We start from the raw sequence: 20345 nt of genomic DNA, 5'->3' as shown, positions 1-20345 counted from the left end.
CTCCCTTATCCTGATGGCCCCACTGATTTTGATGCAGCCCAGGACACAACATTGCCAGGGCATGTCATGTTAGTACAGCTAAGAGCTTCTTACTACAGTGTCATCTTACTATGGAGTCATCTCTTCCTCTGAGCTTGTTCAATTATGATTCCTGTCTACCATGAGTCCAGTTAAACTGAGGAGATTTTTGCAGGTCATGAGGCTGTGCTTTAGAACTGGAACAAGCCTTTCTTTACACTGGCTCAGGAGATAAGAGTCTCTTAAGTAGCCACAGTCTGAGACCAAACTGCAGGGAGGCTCTCATAATCCCTCAAGCTGCTAAAGAAATGAGGGAAATCAAACTGTAATGACAGTCTTTACAGTAAAAGAGAGGGAAGTAATGGTGTGGACCAGTGAGGTGGAATACTGGGGACTGATACCCTTTCTTGCAAATTCTTGCAGAAACTGATAAAAGGGGTTACATGAAAAGACTATGGCCAATCCATTTCACTTCAAGTATTTGCCTTCTGCCTAAAAGGGCTTTTCCCCAGGAATTTTAGATGAATTTTAGCAGTGTTTTGTTCATAGCTAGCAAAGACAAGGGCCAATAAATTACAAGAACCAACAAGGCTACAACAAGTCTAATAGAAAAGCTAGCATAGCAGAATGTCATGGAAGAGCTTTGTGTAGCCCACTATGCCCAAGGCACTCTTGGAAAAGAGAGGACGGCTGGGGAATGGGACCTGTCAGCATAACTGCAGTGGTTAGCCTGGACAGCTGAAAGAGCAGGAGCAGATAGCAGGAATGGTTAGCTAGTGCACCTAGATAGCAGGACAGCTCAAATTACAGGGTCAGCTGTGGTTGGGATGAGACCTCACAACTGTGCAGAATAGACACATCTTATTGGTCTAACCCGGAGTTTTAACAGCAACAAGCTGTGAACGGGCTATACTGACAGAGGTGGGGAGCAGACAGCTGCCCTCACAGTTGCCTCAGCAGGAAACAAAGATTTAAATAGCTTTGGCTGCACTTTTAAAAATGAGTACTCAGTTTTTGATGATGATCCAGTTTATCTTCCAATTGACCCCTTCTCCTTTTAGTGAAATACTGCTTAAACCATTTGATTCACTGCTGAGAAATGAGTAAAAAGCCTGTTTTGTTTTCCTAAATTTCTGGATGGGAGACCAAGCAGGAGTCATTAAAATTCATACAACCTTAATTCAGCCTTGCTGCTGATCACAGCCTGGCAAAAAGTTTGCAAATGCTTCTCTGTTTTGCCACAAGGGTAGATCTCTGGAGGAGATAGCTCCTGAGGGAATTATGAATTAACTTGGACTCTCCATTCTTTCTTGAATGTGGCAGATTTTGGTGTGCATTTGCTAACAAGTATGGATTTCAGCTGTTGTAAATCCTACATGAAAACTATTGAGTGCAAAATATATTGTAGACAGCAATCATCAATGAGAGCGGCAAGATGCTCTTGCAACCTCGTAATGACAAAGTTTGTTTATTTTCAACATGTATCCTCAGAGCTCAGTAAAGTTCACTCACTCCAGAATATTTCAAAACGCCAAGTGGTTTATGTGTTTACTTCTGCCTCCTGGTTGCATTTGCTTGTTCATCAGTGAATACCAGAATTGTGGCTTCTTCCTACCTAAGAATTTTGAATCTTTGTTTTCGTATCACGCTTCTTGCTCTGTCATGTCCCATGCTCCTGGCATTCCTCATGTTATTGAGCTCTCTCCAGAAGATTTTTGACAACTAGCTGTCTGCCCTCATCTCTTTGCCAGACTGGTTCTGTTCCTGGTATGCCTTTGCTGATGTTAGTGGATGATTTCATTCTTTAACCTTTGAGACCTAACTAAACAACCTCTGATAGTTCTTCACAGCCACGCCTCATGACAGGTCTCTTATCTCCCAATATAACTGGAGTGCTTATCATGCTCCTCCTTCACTGCTTTTTTTGCTCATGGGAGACACTAATCTCATGCTGTCCTCTAAAGTCTTTCCCTATTACTTGCTGTTAAAAACAAACAAACAAACAAACAAACAAACAAACAAACAAACAAACAAACAAACAAACAAACAAACTACCTACCTACCTACCTACCTACCTACCTACTAACTAACTTTCTGAATACAAAGTTAGCTTCCATATGTTCCCTTCTGCTGGGCCACTGTTCTAAGGACCTTTGGTCTACATTAGGTTGTAGGACTTTTAAAGTTTGTATCATCTTTAATTCTTGTAACATTCTCCATCATGATTCTTGTAAAAAGAGATTTTTCTTTGACTGCTTAGAATAGGATCACCCATTTAATATCTCTTAACTCTTCCTTCTAAACTGAAAACCATAGGATTTTTGAGGGCCTAGGTCTTTAATCTTTGAGTAAGCCTAATTTGCAAATACAGTTTTCTTAAATAGCAGACAGAGATTTTACTTTCACATACGTTTCTTTCATTATCTAAAACCATAGCAGGTTTTCAGGATGAAAGTTCATTTTTTTGCTTTCAAAGAACTTAATAAACACCTGAGTTTTATGTAATATAGTACGTTTTACCTCAGTTAATTTCAGTTTTAGTATTTTATCTTTACATATAACACATGGTGTCCATAATGCATGGTTAATATTAAAAAGAAGTATAATTATAGTGGTGCCTGCTATGTGTATTTTATATCACCTCTTTTTCTGTTTATTTCACCGTCTCATTTTTACTACAGTGTTCAGTTACTGTCTTCAGGCAGAACGTTAGTGGAACTATAATCTCTGTAGTTTCTGCTATGAAAATTAGACATGTTTAAAGCATCTTAAACTTCCTTTCATTGATTTTAAAAGATAATAGTATTTAAAAATTTTTATTATGGTTAAAAGCAAGCAAAAGCTTATATAAAATAGTACCTAACTTAGCAAATCTGTAAAAAACCTCTCCACCTGTAATTTCTTAAATTCTTTTGAAACTAGATAAAAGTACTAAGTTCAGATTGAACTTAGCAAATAACCCTGGCTGTCAGAATTATCCATACCGAATAAGATCTGAACAGAAGGGTACATTCTAGCTTGTTCAATTTATATGTTTAGTTTAGTTTCTTACTGGTATGTCTTCCCATTGCTGGCTCTTCACCAGTTCATAAGAAGGTTCTGTTAAATCAAATTTCGGAACAGGGAAGCCAGGGATGGCATTGTGCAGATGGAAGCCGAATGTCACCAGCCAGCTGTTAACATCTGAAAGGGAATAATTATAAGAAAAAAAGAGAGAAGAACATTAGAATTGTTCTATATTTTGCAGCCATACAATTTTTACATATAATAGCTTTTGGCATAGTTGATTTCTTTTTGGCAATAAAGGAAACTTATACAGGAAACTTACAGTTCTGAACTTAAAAGAAAATGCATATTGTATATAAGGAGTTGTACTAGGCTCAGTTGAAAGATATTGCAGGGTTCAGCAAGACTGATGGCCTCAGTGACTTCCAGAACAACTATGGCAGTGCAATTAAGGGGAGATTTCCTTGTCATACAGCCTAAACTAACTGGAATTTCATGGTCAGGTTAAACATGCTTTATGTCACACCTTCATCATCAATACTTTAAACAAAGCCAAAAAAAAAGCATTGCAAAGCACATCCAGTCCTTTTGGCAAACCAAATGTTATTGTAATGACTTCAAACTACTCCTGAAATAGCACCTATATGACCAATTATCTTTTAAATTATTTGGCATATGTTTTTTGGTGATTCAAGAGAAATCTGCTCCTATTCAAGATGATATGGGATCAATTAAATGAAAATTTAATGAAATCCATCAGTAAGCAGACAGGATACCAAATTATCATTAGATAACATTGTTTATGATACATTTTATGTTCTGTTAAAAAATAAATTAGGGATGCCAACAATCAGTTAACAATTGTTTGCCTTGTTTCTGTGTTTTTACACTATCATCCACAAATACTAGGCTCAGTGGTTGGCAGAATGCTCCTTACCAAGTCTAATAATTTTTATTTAAGAAAGCTCACAATATGTGGAATAAGGAAGCAGATTTTCCAAAAATTAAAAGAATAAAAAAATATTTATCTTAAAATTATTTCTAATATTTTCAAATAAACGATATGCCTCATGAGGCGCTGCATCTAAAACTGCCAGTCAGCCAAATTACCAACTGTAATACTAACCTTATATAAGCACTGTGTGGCTGTGCATTTCAGACATCAAAGATGTTAAGAAAAGAACCAAAACTGTATTTTGAGGGCAATTTCTGAACTAAGTGCATTATTTTCAATGCCACAAAGAATCTGATTCCAACTGCATGCCCTACAGCACATGCTGCTAAAAGAGGACAGATTCAGAGGTCTGTTTTTATTCTTACTCCCAGGCAGCCTGTTAACAACCCACTTCATAGCTACTGTTTGTTAAATGAATGCAAACCCACTTGATTCCCAGGATGCTCTTCTAAGTGGTAGTCTCACAGCTCCTAAGTCAGTGGGGCTGAGCCCTTCCTTTAGACTGTCAATGTCTATGTATTTTGCATTATTTACATCTAATTCAAATACAAAAAGTCAAATGTATTGGAACCATACATTTTCCCAAAAATTCTGGTGTTGTGCAGTCAGATTTTTGATATGTAGAAACACACATCACTAAATCTAGAGCAACGAAAAACATCTGTTTTTTTAAGAATTGAGATATTAAAGTTAGCACATTAGCACCTTTTTTTGCCAAAAAAGTTCACTTCTTTTTCTATACTATCCTACTACTCTGTCCCTGCATCTGACTGTGTACTCATTACTTTGTGCTAGCCCTGGAGCTAGCAATTTATATTACCAGCCTTGCAAAATTCTACCCTAGAAAGTATCAACCAACTTCCAGTGAATATTTTCTGTGATGCTGGTGTGTCAAACTCCTCACAGAAGGTCCCTTCCTGCCCTTGCTACCTATACTCTCACTCCCTCTAAATAGAATGCCTGTAGATTCAGCATCCCCAAGCTACAATCAAGTAACTGTCTCTTACCTGTGATATAATCTTTCACATCATGTATTTTGCTGGCTGGGTTGTTATTTCTAAACATGTACAAATTAAAAGGAGCTGGATCCTTCCCAATTCTCCTCCATATTTCAATATCAGGTGTTGTCCACCGGCCTGCTAGTATGTCATAATCTCTTTCTCCAAAGTGGACTAGTTTGGTCAGTGGGTCATATAAGCCTCCATGGAATCCAATTACCAGCTGGAAGTCAAGGTTAGAGTCAAAATAGATCTCTCCATAGGCAGTATATTGAATTTGTTTAAGCATGAGACCATTGCTACTGAAAACAGCCAGTGGTGTCCCTGTATTGTCTGATGCAATGTAAAACTCATCTCCACTGCTAATTTCCATGGCAAAAAGATGTCCTTGCAGATCATAGTATAGAGATGTGATTTCAGAACTTGAGTGGTTATATACATGAGTTATCCTGGTTGGGTAAGTAAGGTCTGCATAAAAGAACTGGAGATGCTGCCCAAGGCTAGTTTTAGTGGAGACTCGTCGTCCAAGTCCATCATAACGGTAAATCACTGTCCACCCACTGCCTTTGCTATAAACTCGAGTAAGAAGGCCCTTTGAACTGTATTCAAAGATTTCAGTACCCCTCTGACGCAGGAATCCGTCTTCATCTAACCTGTACTGTACATCTCCTAGTCGAGTTATTCTGTCTCTCAGGTCATACCGAAGAGGTGTCAAACGGGCGCTGCTGCTGGGGTTGAGCAAGTGCAGGTTGCCATTCAGGTCATAGTTGTATCGCCACATTATTTTTTCATTCAGATAAACTGTCTGCAGCTGACCATCTACATCATATTCGTAAGCATATTTTGTGGTGTTGGCAAATGGCCCAATCTTAATTTCTCTTTTTGTCACTCGTCCCATGTTATCATACTGAATTGTAATCCAATACATTAATGACCGAAATATTTCATACTGTATTTCCTTGATGCGCCCATGTGCATCAAAGTGTTTTGTGTACGTCATTACAGCTGTTGAAATGATCTGGTTAATATCATAATATATAACTCCAAATTTTCCAAACTGTTCAACTTTGCCAGAGATATCGTCAAACTGGTAGAGATCAATTGGCAGTGGGGTTTCATTGATGACACCTTGCATGCTAGTCACTCTGAAGCTATTGTCATAGCTGTAGTCAAATCGGGCATTTACCATTCCGTCTTCACTAAAGCGGAAAATCTGTCTGTCAATCAACGGGCCAATTTGTCTGTATCTAATGGTGCAGATAAAACCATCGCTTTGGAGGTTTACTGTTTTCAGGACTCCTGCTGTCTCATCATAAGTAAAACTAACTCTAGTACTATCATATAAAATTTCCGAGAGCTTAGTCTGCCGTCTGTACTTGAATAATACTCTTCGGCTTGTCCCCAGGAAAGCAGTTTGAAGTAGCTGCCCTTCTTCATTGTAGTCCATTATAACAGAAGCATTGCTTTCCGGGGGGTTGTATATATTCCGGTAATAGCCGATGGAGCGGATAGTCTGCATGGTATGACGAGCAACACTGGGCATGGTGACAGCAGAAAGCCGATCCAACAAATCATACTCAAAAATATACTGCCGTTGGCTATGGAGCAGAAGAACCATTGACTGAAAATTAAGAACAGATTTTTATCACGTGACAAATGGTGCAGTATCTCCCCTCCCGCCATATACTGCTACTATTTCTTCACAAAAACGTGACATTCCTACTTGAGAAAATTATCTCCTCTTTAATTGAGTTATCATTGACCTTACATGTTGTTAACATCTCCCTGCCTAATTTACTTGTATGCTTAATTGTAAGGGGTTCTGTAATTAGTAGTTCCACATTCATAATTTGCTACTTGTTATGACTGTATCACTCTTTTATCAAGCATTCACAGCTAAACAGCAGATTGTCAATGGATTCAGATAAGTCATGTTTAATATGGGAAGAAGTAAAACTGTCTTAGAGCCATTAACTCACGAGGAGAACAACATATGGGAGATACAATTTCTTCCCTGCAACTAGAGATTATTCTTAAGAATTTGAATAGCCTGAGATCTCTGAATGCTGTGTTCTTGTTCTGTAAGCTTTTGAGACACAGGCAAAACAATTGTTTGATTATTCATATCAAAAGGAGCTACTTGAATTATTCTGACATTTTCCTAATGCGCAGCTATTATGTATCATAGGTCTTGATTAAATTATGTCTGTGGTAACTTTACTGGTAAACAGTATTTGCTGAGCAACATCTTCAACAGAAATATATTTACATCCCTAAAAGAAATGGATTCTCTTCCTGCGTAGCAGGCATGAGATCTCACAAACGTTATTTTCACAGATATTTCTAGAAGGAGAGCTATCATTCAGCAATTGTTACAAATATATTGATTCCTAATCTTTTGCCTATTTCTTATTTTGATGCTACAACATATATTGACAGCTGTAACTATTTAGAATAAAGAGCTTTTCTTGGTATTGAAAAAAGCCCACAACAGTGGAGCATTTGCAAACAAATTATTTTCAGCTGAACTGAATTGCAGATTGTCCCTGTACCTTATTTCAAGTGCTAAGATAAAAGGTAAATGCAGATGCTTCTTGTTAGTCAGTGGTCTAAATAATTTAAAAACACATTAATTCCTAGCAATTAGCTACAGCATGATTACATATCTGTGGAATGAAACATTCCCCTTGTAATCACATGTTGATACTTAGAATAATTGCAGTGTGCTTCTACTATCTATTTTTTGCTTTGTATGCAGCAGAATTTCAGCACATTCCAAGCATTTTTAAAAACTTGAGTGTTCTTTACCTTTTCCAAATATGTGTAACTCCAGGTTTTCCCATCAGCAAACACTCTAGACACTATCCTTCCCTGTCCATCATACTCTATTTTTTCACTAGTTGTGCCTCGCTGTATGCTGCCTATTTGACCTGTGGATGAATAGGTAACATTGACAGCCATCAGCTTGCTGCTCGGGAGCCACAGGGTAGGGTGCCCTGATGTGTCGTAGGCAATCCTCAGCAGGAATTTACGGTGGTCATCGTAGATCTTTTCTGTCTTTGTGGTTCGATCAAAGTCAACAGAAAGGAGGTTTCTGCCATTAACCTTTTTAAAGCAAACAAAATGACACAATAAATCATGCTGTTCAAACCCCAGCCACCTGTTATTTCCACAAAGCTAGCTATTCTTTAAATACCATTTACAGTGATTGATTTGCTCTAAGTATTTTAGCAACTTATTGATATAATTGTAAGGCACTATATTAGTATCTACCTTAGAATGCCTGATTATATGAAGAGATGGCTCAAAATTTGTTGCAATGTGTTCTTGCTTGATGCTTAGTCAACTGTTAAGAAAGTACTGAAAGATGTGTACTGAAGACTTCTGTAATAAATGGGGTCATTTCAATGAACAAACTACTTCTTTTGCAGGCAGTCTGAAGTATATCTAGCAAATTATTGTCAAAATATATTCCCAGCAACTGCTTTTCCAATTCATAACAATCACGCTAAGAAAGAACAGAATCCCAGTCCTTCACAGCAAGTATTTTTCAAAATGGTAAATATGAGATTAAGATCTTCAAAAGCATGTTAGATCTTCAAATTAAGGTTAAACAGTTTTTAGAACATAGGCATTCCCCTTCTGGATCAAATGGAAATTTAACTCAGTATACCATCCACTGTTGCAATGTATTATAAGGCTGAAATCCTTAGTAGAGGATTAGATCTTTCTCTTAGATAACTAACCACTTAAAGCCATAAATGACTGGAAGACTGACTACTGAACCACTAAAAAACAGTTAAAAATGCTTTGAAGTTTATAAGTATTTTGATTTGAAAATTAAGCCTTAGCACTCTGTTATTGATATATGTAAACTACAGTCATGGATAGTGATTTCTATGTAATACTTTTACACTGAAATCCACCCCCATCTCCCTTCAAAATATGCCAGCTTTCAGTTTCATTGAGTTAGCTCTCATTTTTGAATTTATAAAAGGAAAATGTCTGGTTTTCTTTTCCTATATCAGTATCTTTGCACTTCTCCATTCCCCTCAGCACTGAATTGTGCTTTAGGGTTCTCCAACAGGCCTCGATGATTTCTTCGTTCATCTGTAAACCACTTCTGTATCTGCTGTGTCTTTTTAAAGTTTTTCCAGGTGGGATGAAAAACTGATAATAAGATTTTTTCAATGCTGTGTTTTGCAAACATGTGGGATGTAGGGTAGAAATGGATGGAGAGCTATGTGTATTAAGAATTTTTTAAAAATTCCTTTTCAAGTACCTCATAAATACATTACAAAGGGTGAACAAAGATGGTTAAATAACACTCAGAAAAGAACAAGAAAATAGATAGGGATACACCAAAGAAATGACTGGAAGATTTTTGCAATTTTCAAAACTCCATATGCCATGGATGTTGGTATGTATACCCTGAGGCTGATAAGCTTCTAAAAGATCAATATAAATTAGATCCTTTATTATTGGTATAAAAAGTATTGAAGTGCTGGTGCTAGGTCATAGGCAAATAGGAAAAAAGTTCCTCCAACTGCTCTGTTTTGCTCAGACTCTCTATGTACAATACCTTTCTCTTTGTTAATATGAAATCATTGGCATGGGAAGAATCTGCACTCTCAGGTTACGAAAAATAAATTCACACTTTCATGTAAATCTCTAAGTAAAGAACACAAAGTCTAGCAGATGCAGAATAGCTGTTTTACCTATTTAATGAACTATCAAAAATTATTTAAATATAATCTGAAAATTTTATACTACAAGACTGATTCTAGAAGTAGGTTAAACTTAGCTGTGAAGTACTTCCATTCAGCTCCTTTTTTGTAATATTTTTTTTACTTGTTTTCAGGGAGTTTTTCTTTAAATTTTCCAACATCTAATATTAACTCATTTATATAAATTAATTTTAAGATTTTCTTTATCTCTGGCTTTTTTTTTTTTCACAGTGTCTCCCACATATGCCTGCACTCATGTCCACAGGTCCCTGCCTGTTTTGCTTCTCTGATTTTTTTCCTTCCCTTTCTTTCCACCTCCCCTTCCTTATTTTACATTTAATTATGATTTTTATAAATTTCTTGTCCACCTTTTGGAATTAGACACTGAAGTTAAAATGGACACTTCTGATTTCTGAAGCTGCAAAGAAAGAAGGGTGGTTTTATGGTTAAGGCAGAAATCCAAGCAATTGTGGTTAATTTCTTGGCTAAGCACATCCTTCCTGTATAAATTGCAACAAAGCACTTAATCCACTGTCTCACTGCTCTAGCTGCTAACTGGGGTGATAACATCCCTTGCCTTCTCACTTCCCATCTGTCTGGTCTGTGTAAGGGCAGGATATACAGTAGTTTCACGAATACAAGCCGCACGGATTATAAGCCGCACTTCCGGTGCCTCGACAATGTTGCTGTCTTTGTCAATAGATAAGCCGCACCCCGAATATTAGCCGCACTTTCGTTCGTCGCGAGAATCCGTGCGCAGCTTTCACAAATTGGCCAATTAGTAACAGGATCGCGGCATAGCGGGCTTTACTGGCTCGGGGCGGGGCCAGGAAGGCTCGGCCCGCTCATGGTTGCCGACGGGGCCGGCCGGGTGGTGCTGCAGCCGCCGCCGGGCTCGCTGGCCCCCCTCTCCCGTCAGCACCGCCCCGCTGCCGCGTTCCCTAGCCCTGCCGGCGGGCTGCCGCCGCCGCCGCCCGGCTCGCCGGCCGCGCCGCGCCGCGTTCCCTAGCCCTGCCGGCGGGCTGCCGCCGCCCGGCTCGCCGGCTGCGCCGCGTTCCCTAGCCCTGCCGGCGGGCTGCCGCCGCCCGGCTCGCCGGCCGCGCCGCGTTCCCTAGCCCTGCCGGCGGGCTGTCGCCGCTGCCGCCAGGCTCGCCGGCCGCCCCCTCCCGTCTGCACCGCCGCCGCGTTTCCTCGCCCTGGCCGGCACTGCAGGCCCCCGCACCGCCGGGCTCCCCCACGCTGCTGGCCCCGATTCTGCTGGGCTTCCCCCGCTGCCAGGCAGCCCCACCCGCCGGCCTTCCTGCTTCTGCCATGCTCCCCTGCACTGCTAGCCCCAGTTCTCCCAGGCTCCCCCCGCCCTACTGACCCGGCTCTGCCGCCCCCCTGCCCCGCCCTGCTGGCTCAGGCTCTGCCGCCCGCCCCCCACACTGCAGGCCCCGCCTCTGCCAGGCTTTCCCACCTCTGCCGGGGCCGGCCGGGCTCCAGCTTGGCTTGGGGCTGCCGCGGGCTCTCACTTCCGTGTTGGCAGCTTTTAGAATTTTGTTAATGTATTAGCCGCCCCGGAATATTGGCCGCACTTCCGGGTTTCCACCAAAATTTTGGTCAAATTGGTGCGGCTTGTATTCGTGAAATTACTGTACCTCTTGTTCCAGCCAGTTTCATGCTTTCAGACTTTGCTGACAGAGCTCTTGCATTCAGACGTGAGCTTTTGGTGAAATTTTGGCTGTGCTTGCCTAATCTCACAATAGAGATGGCAGTTAGAGTAACAATGAGTTTTGGTGATATAACTTGTTTCATTGGGCAGTGTAGGGCTGGTATAATACAGCTAAAGCAGTGCCTTCCTCCGAAGTGCTTCTTAATAACATCTCTGCTAGCAAAACACTTTTAGAGGAAAAGTTGAATGTTTTTATTGTGTCCAAGATAACCACAACTCCAAATAGATTTGAAACCTCTGGATTTCATTATGATAAAAACTGTACTTGAGGAAATTTCCAGTGAATAAACAGTTAATGACACAAAACTGAATCTTTAGACAGTCCTTACCAACTGTCCTGATATATTTCAGTAATTTACATCTCCATCTATCCTCCTCTACTTTAATTCCTGTTTTTCTTTCCAGTGAGAAGCATGAGATCTGTGATTCTTCTGTTAGGAGTAGGAATATATTGCTGTGTCTTACAGAGAGATTGAAGAGGTAGTGTGAAAACCGGGGACCTCTGCACAGCTTGCAGAGATGATTACCGTAATTTCACGACTATAAGGAGCACCCTTTTGACTAAAATTTTCCCCTGAAACTGGAACTATGCCTTATAGTCCGGTGCACCTTATCTGATGGACAAAGTTGCGACATTTGCCACCTCAAGCAGAGCCCGCCCGGTGGCAGCATCAGGCCAGCGCCAGGCCAGGGCGAGCCCACCGGCATCGGGGAGGTGGCCCCACGGGGTGGGCCCGCCGGCATCGGGTCACCTGGAGCGCCAGGGAACTCCCGGAGCAGCGGGGCACTGGAGACGCTGCACGCAGCGGCGGCGGGCATGGCCCGGCCCCGCCGGGTCCAGGCAGGCCCGGGGGTCAATGGCTGCCGGGTTGAGGTGGGGCCTCGGCCAGCAACTGCGTGGGGGGAGCTGGGGGCAGAGCCTCGCTGCAAAAAAAAAGTGCACCTTATAGTCCGGTGCACCTTATGTGATCTACAAAGTTGCGAAATTTGTCGACTCCTGGGGGGTGCGCCTTATAGTACGGTGCGCCTTATGGTCGTGAAATTACTGTACCTTTACTGGCAATACATTTTGTCACTGTTTTTTTTGTATACATTTGTCTTCTTTGCAGATAAGTTGATGACATATCTGTTTGTACATGGAAATTATGAGCTCCATAAATTATTCTGTTTTTCTTTCTCTTGTTTTCTTTTTCTGCTTTCCTACATCCCCTCATCCACCCCCAGCTGACATTTTGGTAATATCTTTCAATGTAAATCAATTTCACAAAACATTAATTTTTTTTTTCTTTAATTTTCACTGCTGACAAAAGTTTCATTTTTTTTTTTTTTGAGGCATTTGTCTCTTATTAGCTCATTGTCTACTTGCCCTACTTCTCCAATTTCTATGTACCCTTTTAATTAGTACTATTTTATCCTAATCTGAAATCTTTCATTTTCCCTCCCATCTTGTTAAATATTTCACTTTTGTTTGATTTTTTTTGGTGTTAATTCTTCTAAGTTGTCTATGACAATTCTACCTCCTCTTTTTAACTTTTACCTCCTCTGCACTTGAATGCCAAAACTTAGTGTCACTTCTGAGAACTGCACTTGTGATGGTTTGTTTCACTGTCAAACCTCTCTTGGGCTTCTTTAATGAATGACTTGGCAGGTGTATTATACCACGGTTGTATATAGTGACATGCTTATGCCACAAGGATGAGCTTCAGAATTATGGCTTCCTTTTCCTCTTCCTCATCAATATAAGATAGCTGCCACAAGGTAGTGACTGGTGTATTGTTCTTAAGCAGCTGCTACTGAGCATAATCGTTCTTCCTTCTTGGAAAAAAATACATTCCTCTTGTAGAGAAAGTGGTAGAGAGGAATATAACCTGCATAACAGTATCTCCTTCTTTCTTGTCCCGATAGAAGATACATAATATTTTAAGATTTCAAATGGCAAGAAGTCAAGTGATCTGAAATTACTTACCTTCATTTGATACACTGCCTAGGCCTTATTTTAAAGAACTGAATTAAGTTCTAATAGTAAGTCAGACCTTTGATGTGGTCTTGAAATAGTCTCCTGGCAATACAATTTTTAATGCTTAATCTGTGTTGTCTTTACCAAATGGTTGTCATAAATCATAGTTTGCTTCCTACTTGTATTTCACTTACTATATAGGAAGAAGAAATGCCAACAAAATGGTAAAGACATATGTTAGAGGAATATGTCCATACTTATGCGCACACAGTTAAACCCTTTCTACCGTAAGTCTTAGTACAATTTCCATTTAAAATTAAAGAAAAAAGAAACAAGATCCAGGGATCGTGCTAACTTATGGTAGAATAATTTAAAACAGGATTCCAAATCAGTTACATGAATTCAGTACCAGAAAGAAAAACAGTGAAGGAAAGCAGAAAATTATTATTTTTTGCCATTCCAAGCTAAACCAAACAGTTTAAATTCCACAGAATGCTGATTTTAGCTGCAGTATTTCTTCACAGAGGCTAGTACAGGGCTGTTTTGGATTTGTGCAGAACACAGGGTTGATAACCTAGAAATGTTTTCATTATTGCTGGACAGGGCTTCCACAGAGCCAAACCGTTTTCTGCTTTTGGTACTGCCGCACTGGAGAGCACACTGGGGATGCATGGGAGACTGGGAAGAGACACAGCCAGGACAGGTGACCCCAGCTGACCAAGGGATATTCCAAACCATACGGCATCATGCTCAGTATGTAGAGCAGGGGACGTTTGGAGTGATGGCTTTGTCCTCCCAAGTCACTGTTAGGTGTGATGGGGCCCTGCTCTCCTGGAGATGGCTGAACACCTGCCTGGCCATGGGAAGCAGTGAATTCATTCCTTGGTTTGGGTTTTTGTGTGTGTGGCTTTTGCTTTCCCTGATAAACTGACTTTCTCTCAATCCGTGAGTTCTCTGGATTTTACTGTTCCTATTCTCCCCGACCCTGCTGGTGGGGAAGTGAACGAGCTGTGTGGGGCTTGGCTGCTGCCTGGGATTAAACCATGACACACAGAAAAGAGCAATTAATAAATAAAACAGCCAATAAATGAAGTAATAAAAACAAGTATTTCCAGATCTACAGTCAGCTTGTCTTTCTGTGGCTGCTGGATGGCAATAACTACAGGAATGTATTTACATTTCCTCATTCCTTAATGAGAATGCAGTAGATACCACTCATGCTTGTGTGCTTACCCTAAGCTTTCGGCCAAAGACATTGACTTTTCCTTGGGCTTGCTCTTTCCGGAATCGCCACTCCACCAGGTTCTGCCCGTTCTCCCCTGGGAGGGTCATGTTTCTCTTTGCCATGGTTGGGTTGGCAGTGCCAGCCAAGACGTGTGGTTCTGTCTGGTAGTGTGAGTCCAGGCCGCTGGCATACAGGATTCTCAGTGAACCATCATAACCAATCTGGTAGCTATTTCTTAACTGATCTGAAAAGGTCAGAAAGAGAATGACAGGTTACCTACATGGATTAAGACTCTGCCTTTGTACTGGACATTTTTTGCAATATATGCATCTTGACTTCACATAGCTGGCCCAATGGTAATAAAGAGCCAGGGTGAAATTGTTAAGAGTAAGTGCATCCCAGAGGAGCAAAAATTCCTTTAGGACCTATCATCAAAATTACTTAAACACCTAGGAAAGTCTCATCCTCATAGTATATTTTTTGGACTGGCACAAAACACATTCCCTGGTATTATATTTGGCATTTTTGGCCTAATCCTAATGATACCATGACTACTCACTTTTGCAACGATGTGGTTGCTAAAATATCACTTCATACTATTTCTGTACCTATTTTCCTTTCAATCCATGTCTTCTTTACAAGATTCCTTTTTAATACAAAGTAAGTATTCTACTTTAGCTGCTTACAAAGGTATTTGGTTAGAAAATTTACTCAATAGTACTTTTGTTGCAACTACTGCCTTTCCTGAACAGTTGTTTCTGTATAGGTGTAAAACTGTGTATGTATCACCTCTTCTCCAGACACTATGTCCCCCAAAGTTTGACTTTTATTTGGAGCTACTTGTACTACAAGAAAACAATTTTCAGGCAGTATCTACTGAGAAATCTTTTGTTTACAGTACCTTGAACCATGGTATAGAATGAATCAATTGATGATAAGTTGGAAGTGATGCTGACATCTTCCTCTCTGCTGGATGACTCAATGTCCACTGTAATGGCCCTTTCCATTTCCCCATGAAGGTTAGTGACAACTCCAGTTGGGAATGTAACATTTGTTAGACGGCCCTCGCTATCATAGCTAAAAAAAAAAAAAAAAAAAAAAGTCCAGAAATGATACATAGCAGGAACAAATTGTTTTAACTTGCAACTAAAATGAACAAAACCACCAGCTACTCATATTGTTAAGGCACTTTTGCTTTTTATTGCGTGCATGGGATAGACATAGCAATGACTTCAAACATACTTTGAAGTACTCAAAAGACTGCTTAACATACAGCAGCTTCAATGGTGAAAGCAAGAGCGAACAGATGGATCTTCAGCTCTGCATATTATTCTTTGAAGTGTGACCAGATCCTGCTGCACATCTAATTCACCATTTCAAAGGAAGCATATTTATTGGTGCTAAATTCTATAGCATTCTGTACTCACTCACTCTTACTGGACTAGATTTTGCTGTTACCACAGGAATCCTCAAAATTAAAAAAAAAGATATCTTTTATTAAGACTGACTCTTTCCTATTCAATGAGTATGCAGAATACCTGTACTCCTGAATGCTTAATGCCCCCTTATTAGTATGGGCAGAATCTGGGGTAATATTTAATCTACTTAAGCTGCTTGTAGCTGGAAATGAGAACAGCATCGCTAACTTGTTAACTTCCTGCCAATCATATTTTGAGAATTGTGACACAAACTGTGAGATTTTTTTTTTTTCTGTGTCCACTGGCATTTATTTAAAGTAACATCTAGATATCCATTTAATATGAATAGGCAGATGTAATTTCTGTAATTGAAGTAGTTCTTGGTACATAACCAGAGACCATGCTTAGATCCAAATATGCATTTTGGTCACAGTATAGAGAGAGATAAAGCACTCTGTGAGCTTCTGGTCGAAAAGCTTGTCTTTAAGATTAGCTCTTCCAGTACTAGAGTCTAGATTTGCTGCCCTAGGTGTTCAGCTGAAGCTCCTTGTTTTGAAGTATTGCCCACTCGTAGCTGCAACAGACAGAAAAAAACATCCAAAGGATGATTTCATGCCCACATATGACCTGTTTGCTCTCAGGAGTTTTCCATCTCTCTCCTGTGACCATGTAGTGGGAAGCTGAACAATGCCTTAGTCTGTCAAAGTAACTAGAACATGACCCTGCAGGTCCTCACAGTGTGCTAGACATTTCATGCTGATATTTATCATCAAAATTGCTCCTACTGAAAAAAAAAAGCAAAACCAAAAAAAGCCCCCCAAAAGCCCCAAGCATATCACTGAGGCTACAGAAACTCTTTTTCTTAAAATGAGAGAATTAATCCTAACAGCTGTAACCTACAACACTAACTTTCTCTGAACAGCATGAGTACTGCACAGCATTGCTGTAACTGAAAGGATTAAGTTAAGAAATGTTTTCTTCCAGTTTGCTTACTCTGTAGATTTGACAGCTTTTTGCATACAGTCATTTCCATCCTTTTAGCACAGTTGATTTCCTTTGTTTATGTAAGACTTTCACTTAGCAACAGGCAAGCGAAAAGAATGTTTAAAAATCAGAAACTATACTGCAAGCCAGGGAAGTCAAGTGAGGAAGCTTATTTTTTTAAGTTAAGTACATTTCAAGATAATGGGGTTTCTTCCAGTGTGTTTCTGTCCCTAATTGTGGTTCTATTTCGCTTACTGGACTTGGCAAGCTGAAATATTCCATTTATGTAGGAGACCAAAACAAACATACTGAAGTTCCTTGTGCAGACTGCTAGCCTATTCATGACCTTCAGTCTCATGCCTCAGTTCCAATTACTTATTTTACTTTCATGCACAACTTCCTTTTCCAACTCCCTGGGGAGCATATATTGTCCAATTAGTGTCCTTTTCTATTTTCTCCTTTATGTTTGAAAATGATACCAAATTACTTTGTTGGGAATTACTTCTATCCTTTGATTGCAGTAGTCAAGTACTGGTCTTTATTTCAAAGAATGCTTACTAAAGCCACAGACGATAAGATTTCCCTGTAAGAACTTTTTACCCTTTTAATCATAGTATCTTATGAGAAACTAATTACCATATTTCTCAGTATACCACCTGAGCTGGAAAATGCTACACATCAGTAGTATTCAGTGCAGTGTGTGGCTTTAGTGCAGTATGCAGCACTGAACTGTGCTATCCTTCTTTTATGAATTCTTGCTTCCACATTATTATTTTTTGACTGTGCCTATAGTTCTTGAACTGGTCTCGTCTTTCACAAGTATGGGAAGGCACATCATGAGCCTGAGATAAGCAGTTAATATTATTACAGTGGGAGAGAGTTCAAAGACCAGCAAAAAATCATGCTACACATTCATGTTCTTAAAAACATGACTTTAAAGCTAAAAGAATCTTAAAAGCCATGATTGCTTGGTTCAGGCATCCTAGTGCAAGAAGAAAATGTGACTGAGATGTGAAAGGTAACATACTTTTAAAACCAGGAACAAAAAGGGGAAATGGGCCTTTCTACAATTCACTACATATTCAATTTTATGACAAATTGCTATGTGTGTCCTTCATTTTGTTCACTGTACATCGAATACTAAACTTACTTTATACTTGCTATCTTCTTGCCCACAATCAAAGCCTTATCAATGCACAGCATAGCAACATCACTCATACCTTTGGGCGTTCTGTAGCCATTTTTCTTATTACATTGAAATATCCTTGCATTCTGCTGCCAAGGTGAATTTATTCATCCAAGAATGCCAGTTTTAGACTGAGAGATTTCTTTTTATCTGCCTAGTGTTCTAATATTGAAATTGCCCTAGAAGGAATGAGATCTGAAGTCTAGAGGGCGAGTGCCTATATTTGGCATTTCACAGCCTCTTTGATCTTTTCATCCAAACACAAGCTCAGGCACATGTGTTACCATGGAGTCCTCTGATCTTTCTCCTTTGACAGACTCCACAGCAAAGTCGTTCCATCAACCTCTTCAATTCCTCAAGAGTAAACTTTTCAGGAATCCAAACCAGGTACTTGCTCCCTGGATGTGACCTTGTGTGCATTAATCCGCTCAGTTCATTTCTGTTGGCATTAGCGCAACAATCTTCATATTTCGTCAATAACTACGAAGGCAGCAGTGGGGGCAGCTACCACCACCACTAGCTAAAGTTCCTCTGAGATCAAATCCTTTTTCTTCTTTAGGATGAGCTGCCACTGCCAGATAGTTTTCCACTTCTGCAGTGAGAATTTCTCAGAGATAATGATTATCAACTTCCCAGATTCTTGACCTTTTGCTCTTCACCTGCTGGAAGTCTCTCTTCCATTGCTCATCTCCTTCAGTTTTAATTACATGCCTTCCCAGACCATTTTCTGTTCTAGGCTATGTAGGACACTTCACTTTGCTGTAATAACTTCTTGGTAAGCCTTGCCACAGATGGAAATGTCCTATTTTTTTTTTTTTTTTTTTTTTTTTGGACTTGTCTGCAGCACATTCAGCTCAACCCCAACTTGCAGACCATTATTAATGTTTTATATCAGAAGTTATTTCAATGTAGAATAGGGAACTGTAGAAATAAAGTGTATAGTAAAAGCTGCACCAAAGCCAGTTGCTAAGTTATGACTGATACTGTTTTTCCCCAGACCTCTGCAGCACAATCCTCAACAAAAATTCTGTGATTTTTTTTTTTCCTGTTGTAAACATGTCAGGTTGAGGAGCAAGGCACATCAGTTCCAGCACATTTCAGATAACAAGACATGCAGTCCAAATGCATATTAAGTATTTAAGACTGGTTACAGATTATACTATTACTTGGGATACTGTAATAGAGAAATGAAGCATGAATGCATTTCATAATAAAGACATATAGTTTTGACAGTAGAAAAGAAAAGTACTGTTACACTTTCACTAAACTCACATCAGGTATTTCCTCTATGCAACTCAGATTACCAAGAGTGCCTAAAAAATGTACGGAACATTACCCTACTTGTTTCAAACTATTAATGGGAAGCCTTTGATACCAGAGTGCTGCTTCTTGGCAGGTGAGAACAGAATCAAGGTTGACATTCAGGAGTGCAGTGTGTTGTTGTTTTAGGTGCATACCATGTTGACAACATGCTGAAAAATCTGTCTTAACCTGGCAATGAAATGTCTCCCTTGGCTTGTCAAGGCCATTTAAGCTACATTTACAGAGAGGACCATTGTCTTTAACATGACAGAATTGTGGTTTCCAAATACATTCTTTCACTTCTGTTCAGCCTCCATGGCACACTGCATGTTCAGTCCCTCTCAAATGAAAGTGAATTCAAAGTTGGAAAATGATAGTAAAAAAAAGCCACTCTAGTAGCACTTTCACGGCATGTTCAACCAGTATCAAAATGGCTGTCTTGCTGATCAAAAGGAAAGAAGCCCACAGTTCATATACCATCACTTTTATTAGCATTTCATCACCTGTAGGGAGCTCTCCAGTCTCTCACTGGTTTGAAATTGGGCATGGCAAGTTACTGGAAACTCTAGTTCTGGCCACCTTTAACCATTATATGGATTGTAGAAAGAAAGGAAAAAAAACCCCTTTCAACTGGAATGTGATGAATTTTGTGGTTTTTTCCTTTGCTCAATTTTTACATTGCTTTCCTCATTTTGATATGCATTTTTGCTTTTCATATGTCTGAATGAATGAGGGGACTGAATGAGTTTGCCAAGAATGAAAAAGGTGAAAACAAGCTAAAGACACATGGACAGAAATTATTTCTCCGTTTTTTTTTTTTTTTTTTTTTTTTTTTAGTTTTTTAAAAATTTTTAT

At 39.7% G+C, this 20345-nt stretch overlaps 1 protein-coding gene across 18 annotated transcripts in view; it reads right to left on the bottom strand.

The window, feature by feature from the left end:
* The window catches only part of TENM3 (teneurin transmembrane protein 3), a 1396736-nt gene that overhangs the window by 4425 nt on the left and 1371966 nt on the right, over positions 1-20345 (bottom strand). For all 18 annotated transcript variants that reach the window (XM_033060171.1, XM_033060177.1, XM_033060178.1 and 15 more), the window contains 5 exons: positions 15502-15677; positions 14609-14844; positions 7786-8082; positions 4987-6598; positions 3071-3201 (listed from right to left, as the gene is read on the bottom strand). In XM_033060171.1, coding sequence (XP_032916062.1) covers positions 3071-3201; positions 4987-6598; positions 7786-8082; positions 14609-14844; positions 15502-15677 — 2452 coding nt within the window. The remainder of the gene's footprint in view (positions 1-3070; positions 3202-4986; positions 6599-7785; positions 8083-14608; positions 14845-15501; positions 15678-20345) is intronic.

The sequence above is a fragment of the Catharus ustulatus genome, chromosome 5 (assembly GCF_009819885.2).
Source record: "Catharus ustulatus isolate bCatUst1 chromosome 5, bCatUst1.pri.v2, whole genome shotgun sequence".
Taxonomy (NCBI): Eukaryota; Metazoa; Chordata; class Aves; order Passeriformes; family Turdidae; genus Catharus; species Catharus ustulatus.
Note: the sequence above shows the minus strand (reverse complement) of the source record. Positions and strands in the feature narration are given on the sequence as shown.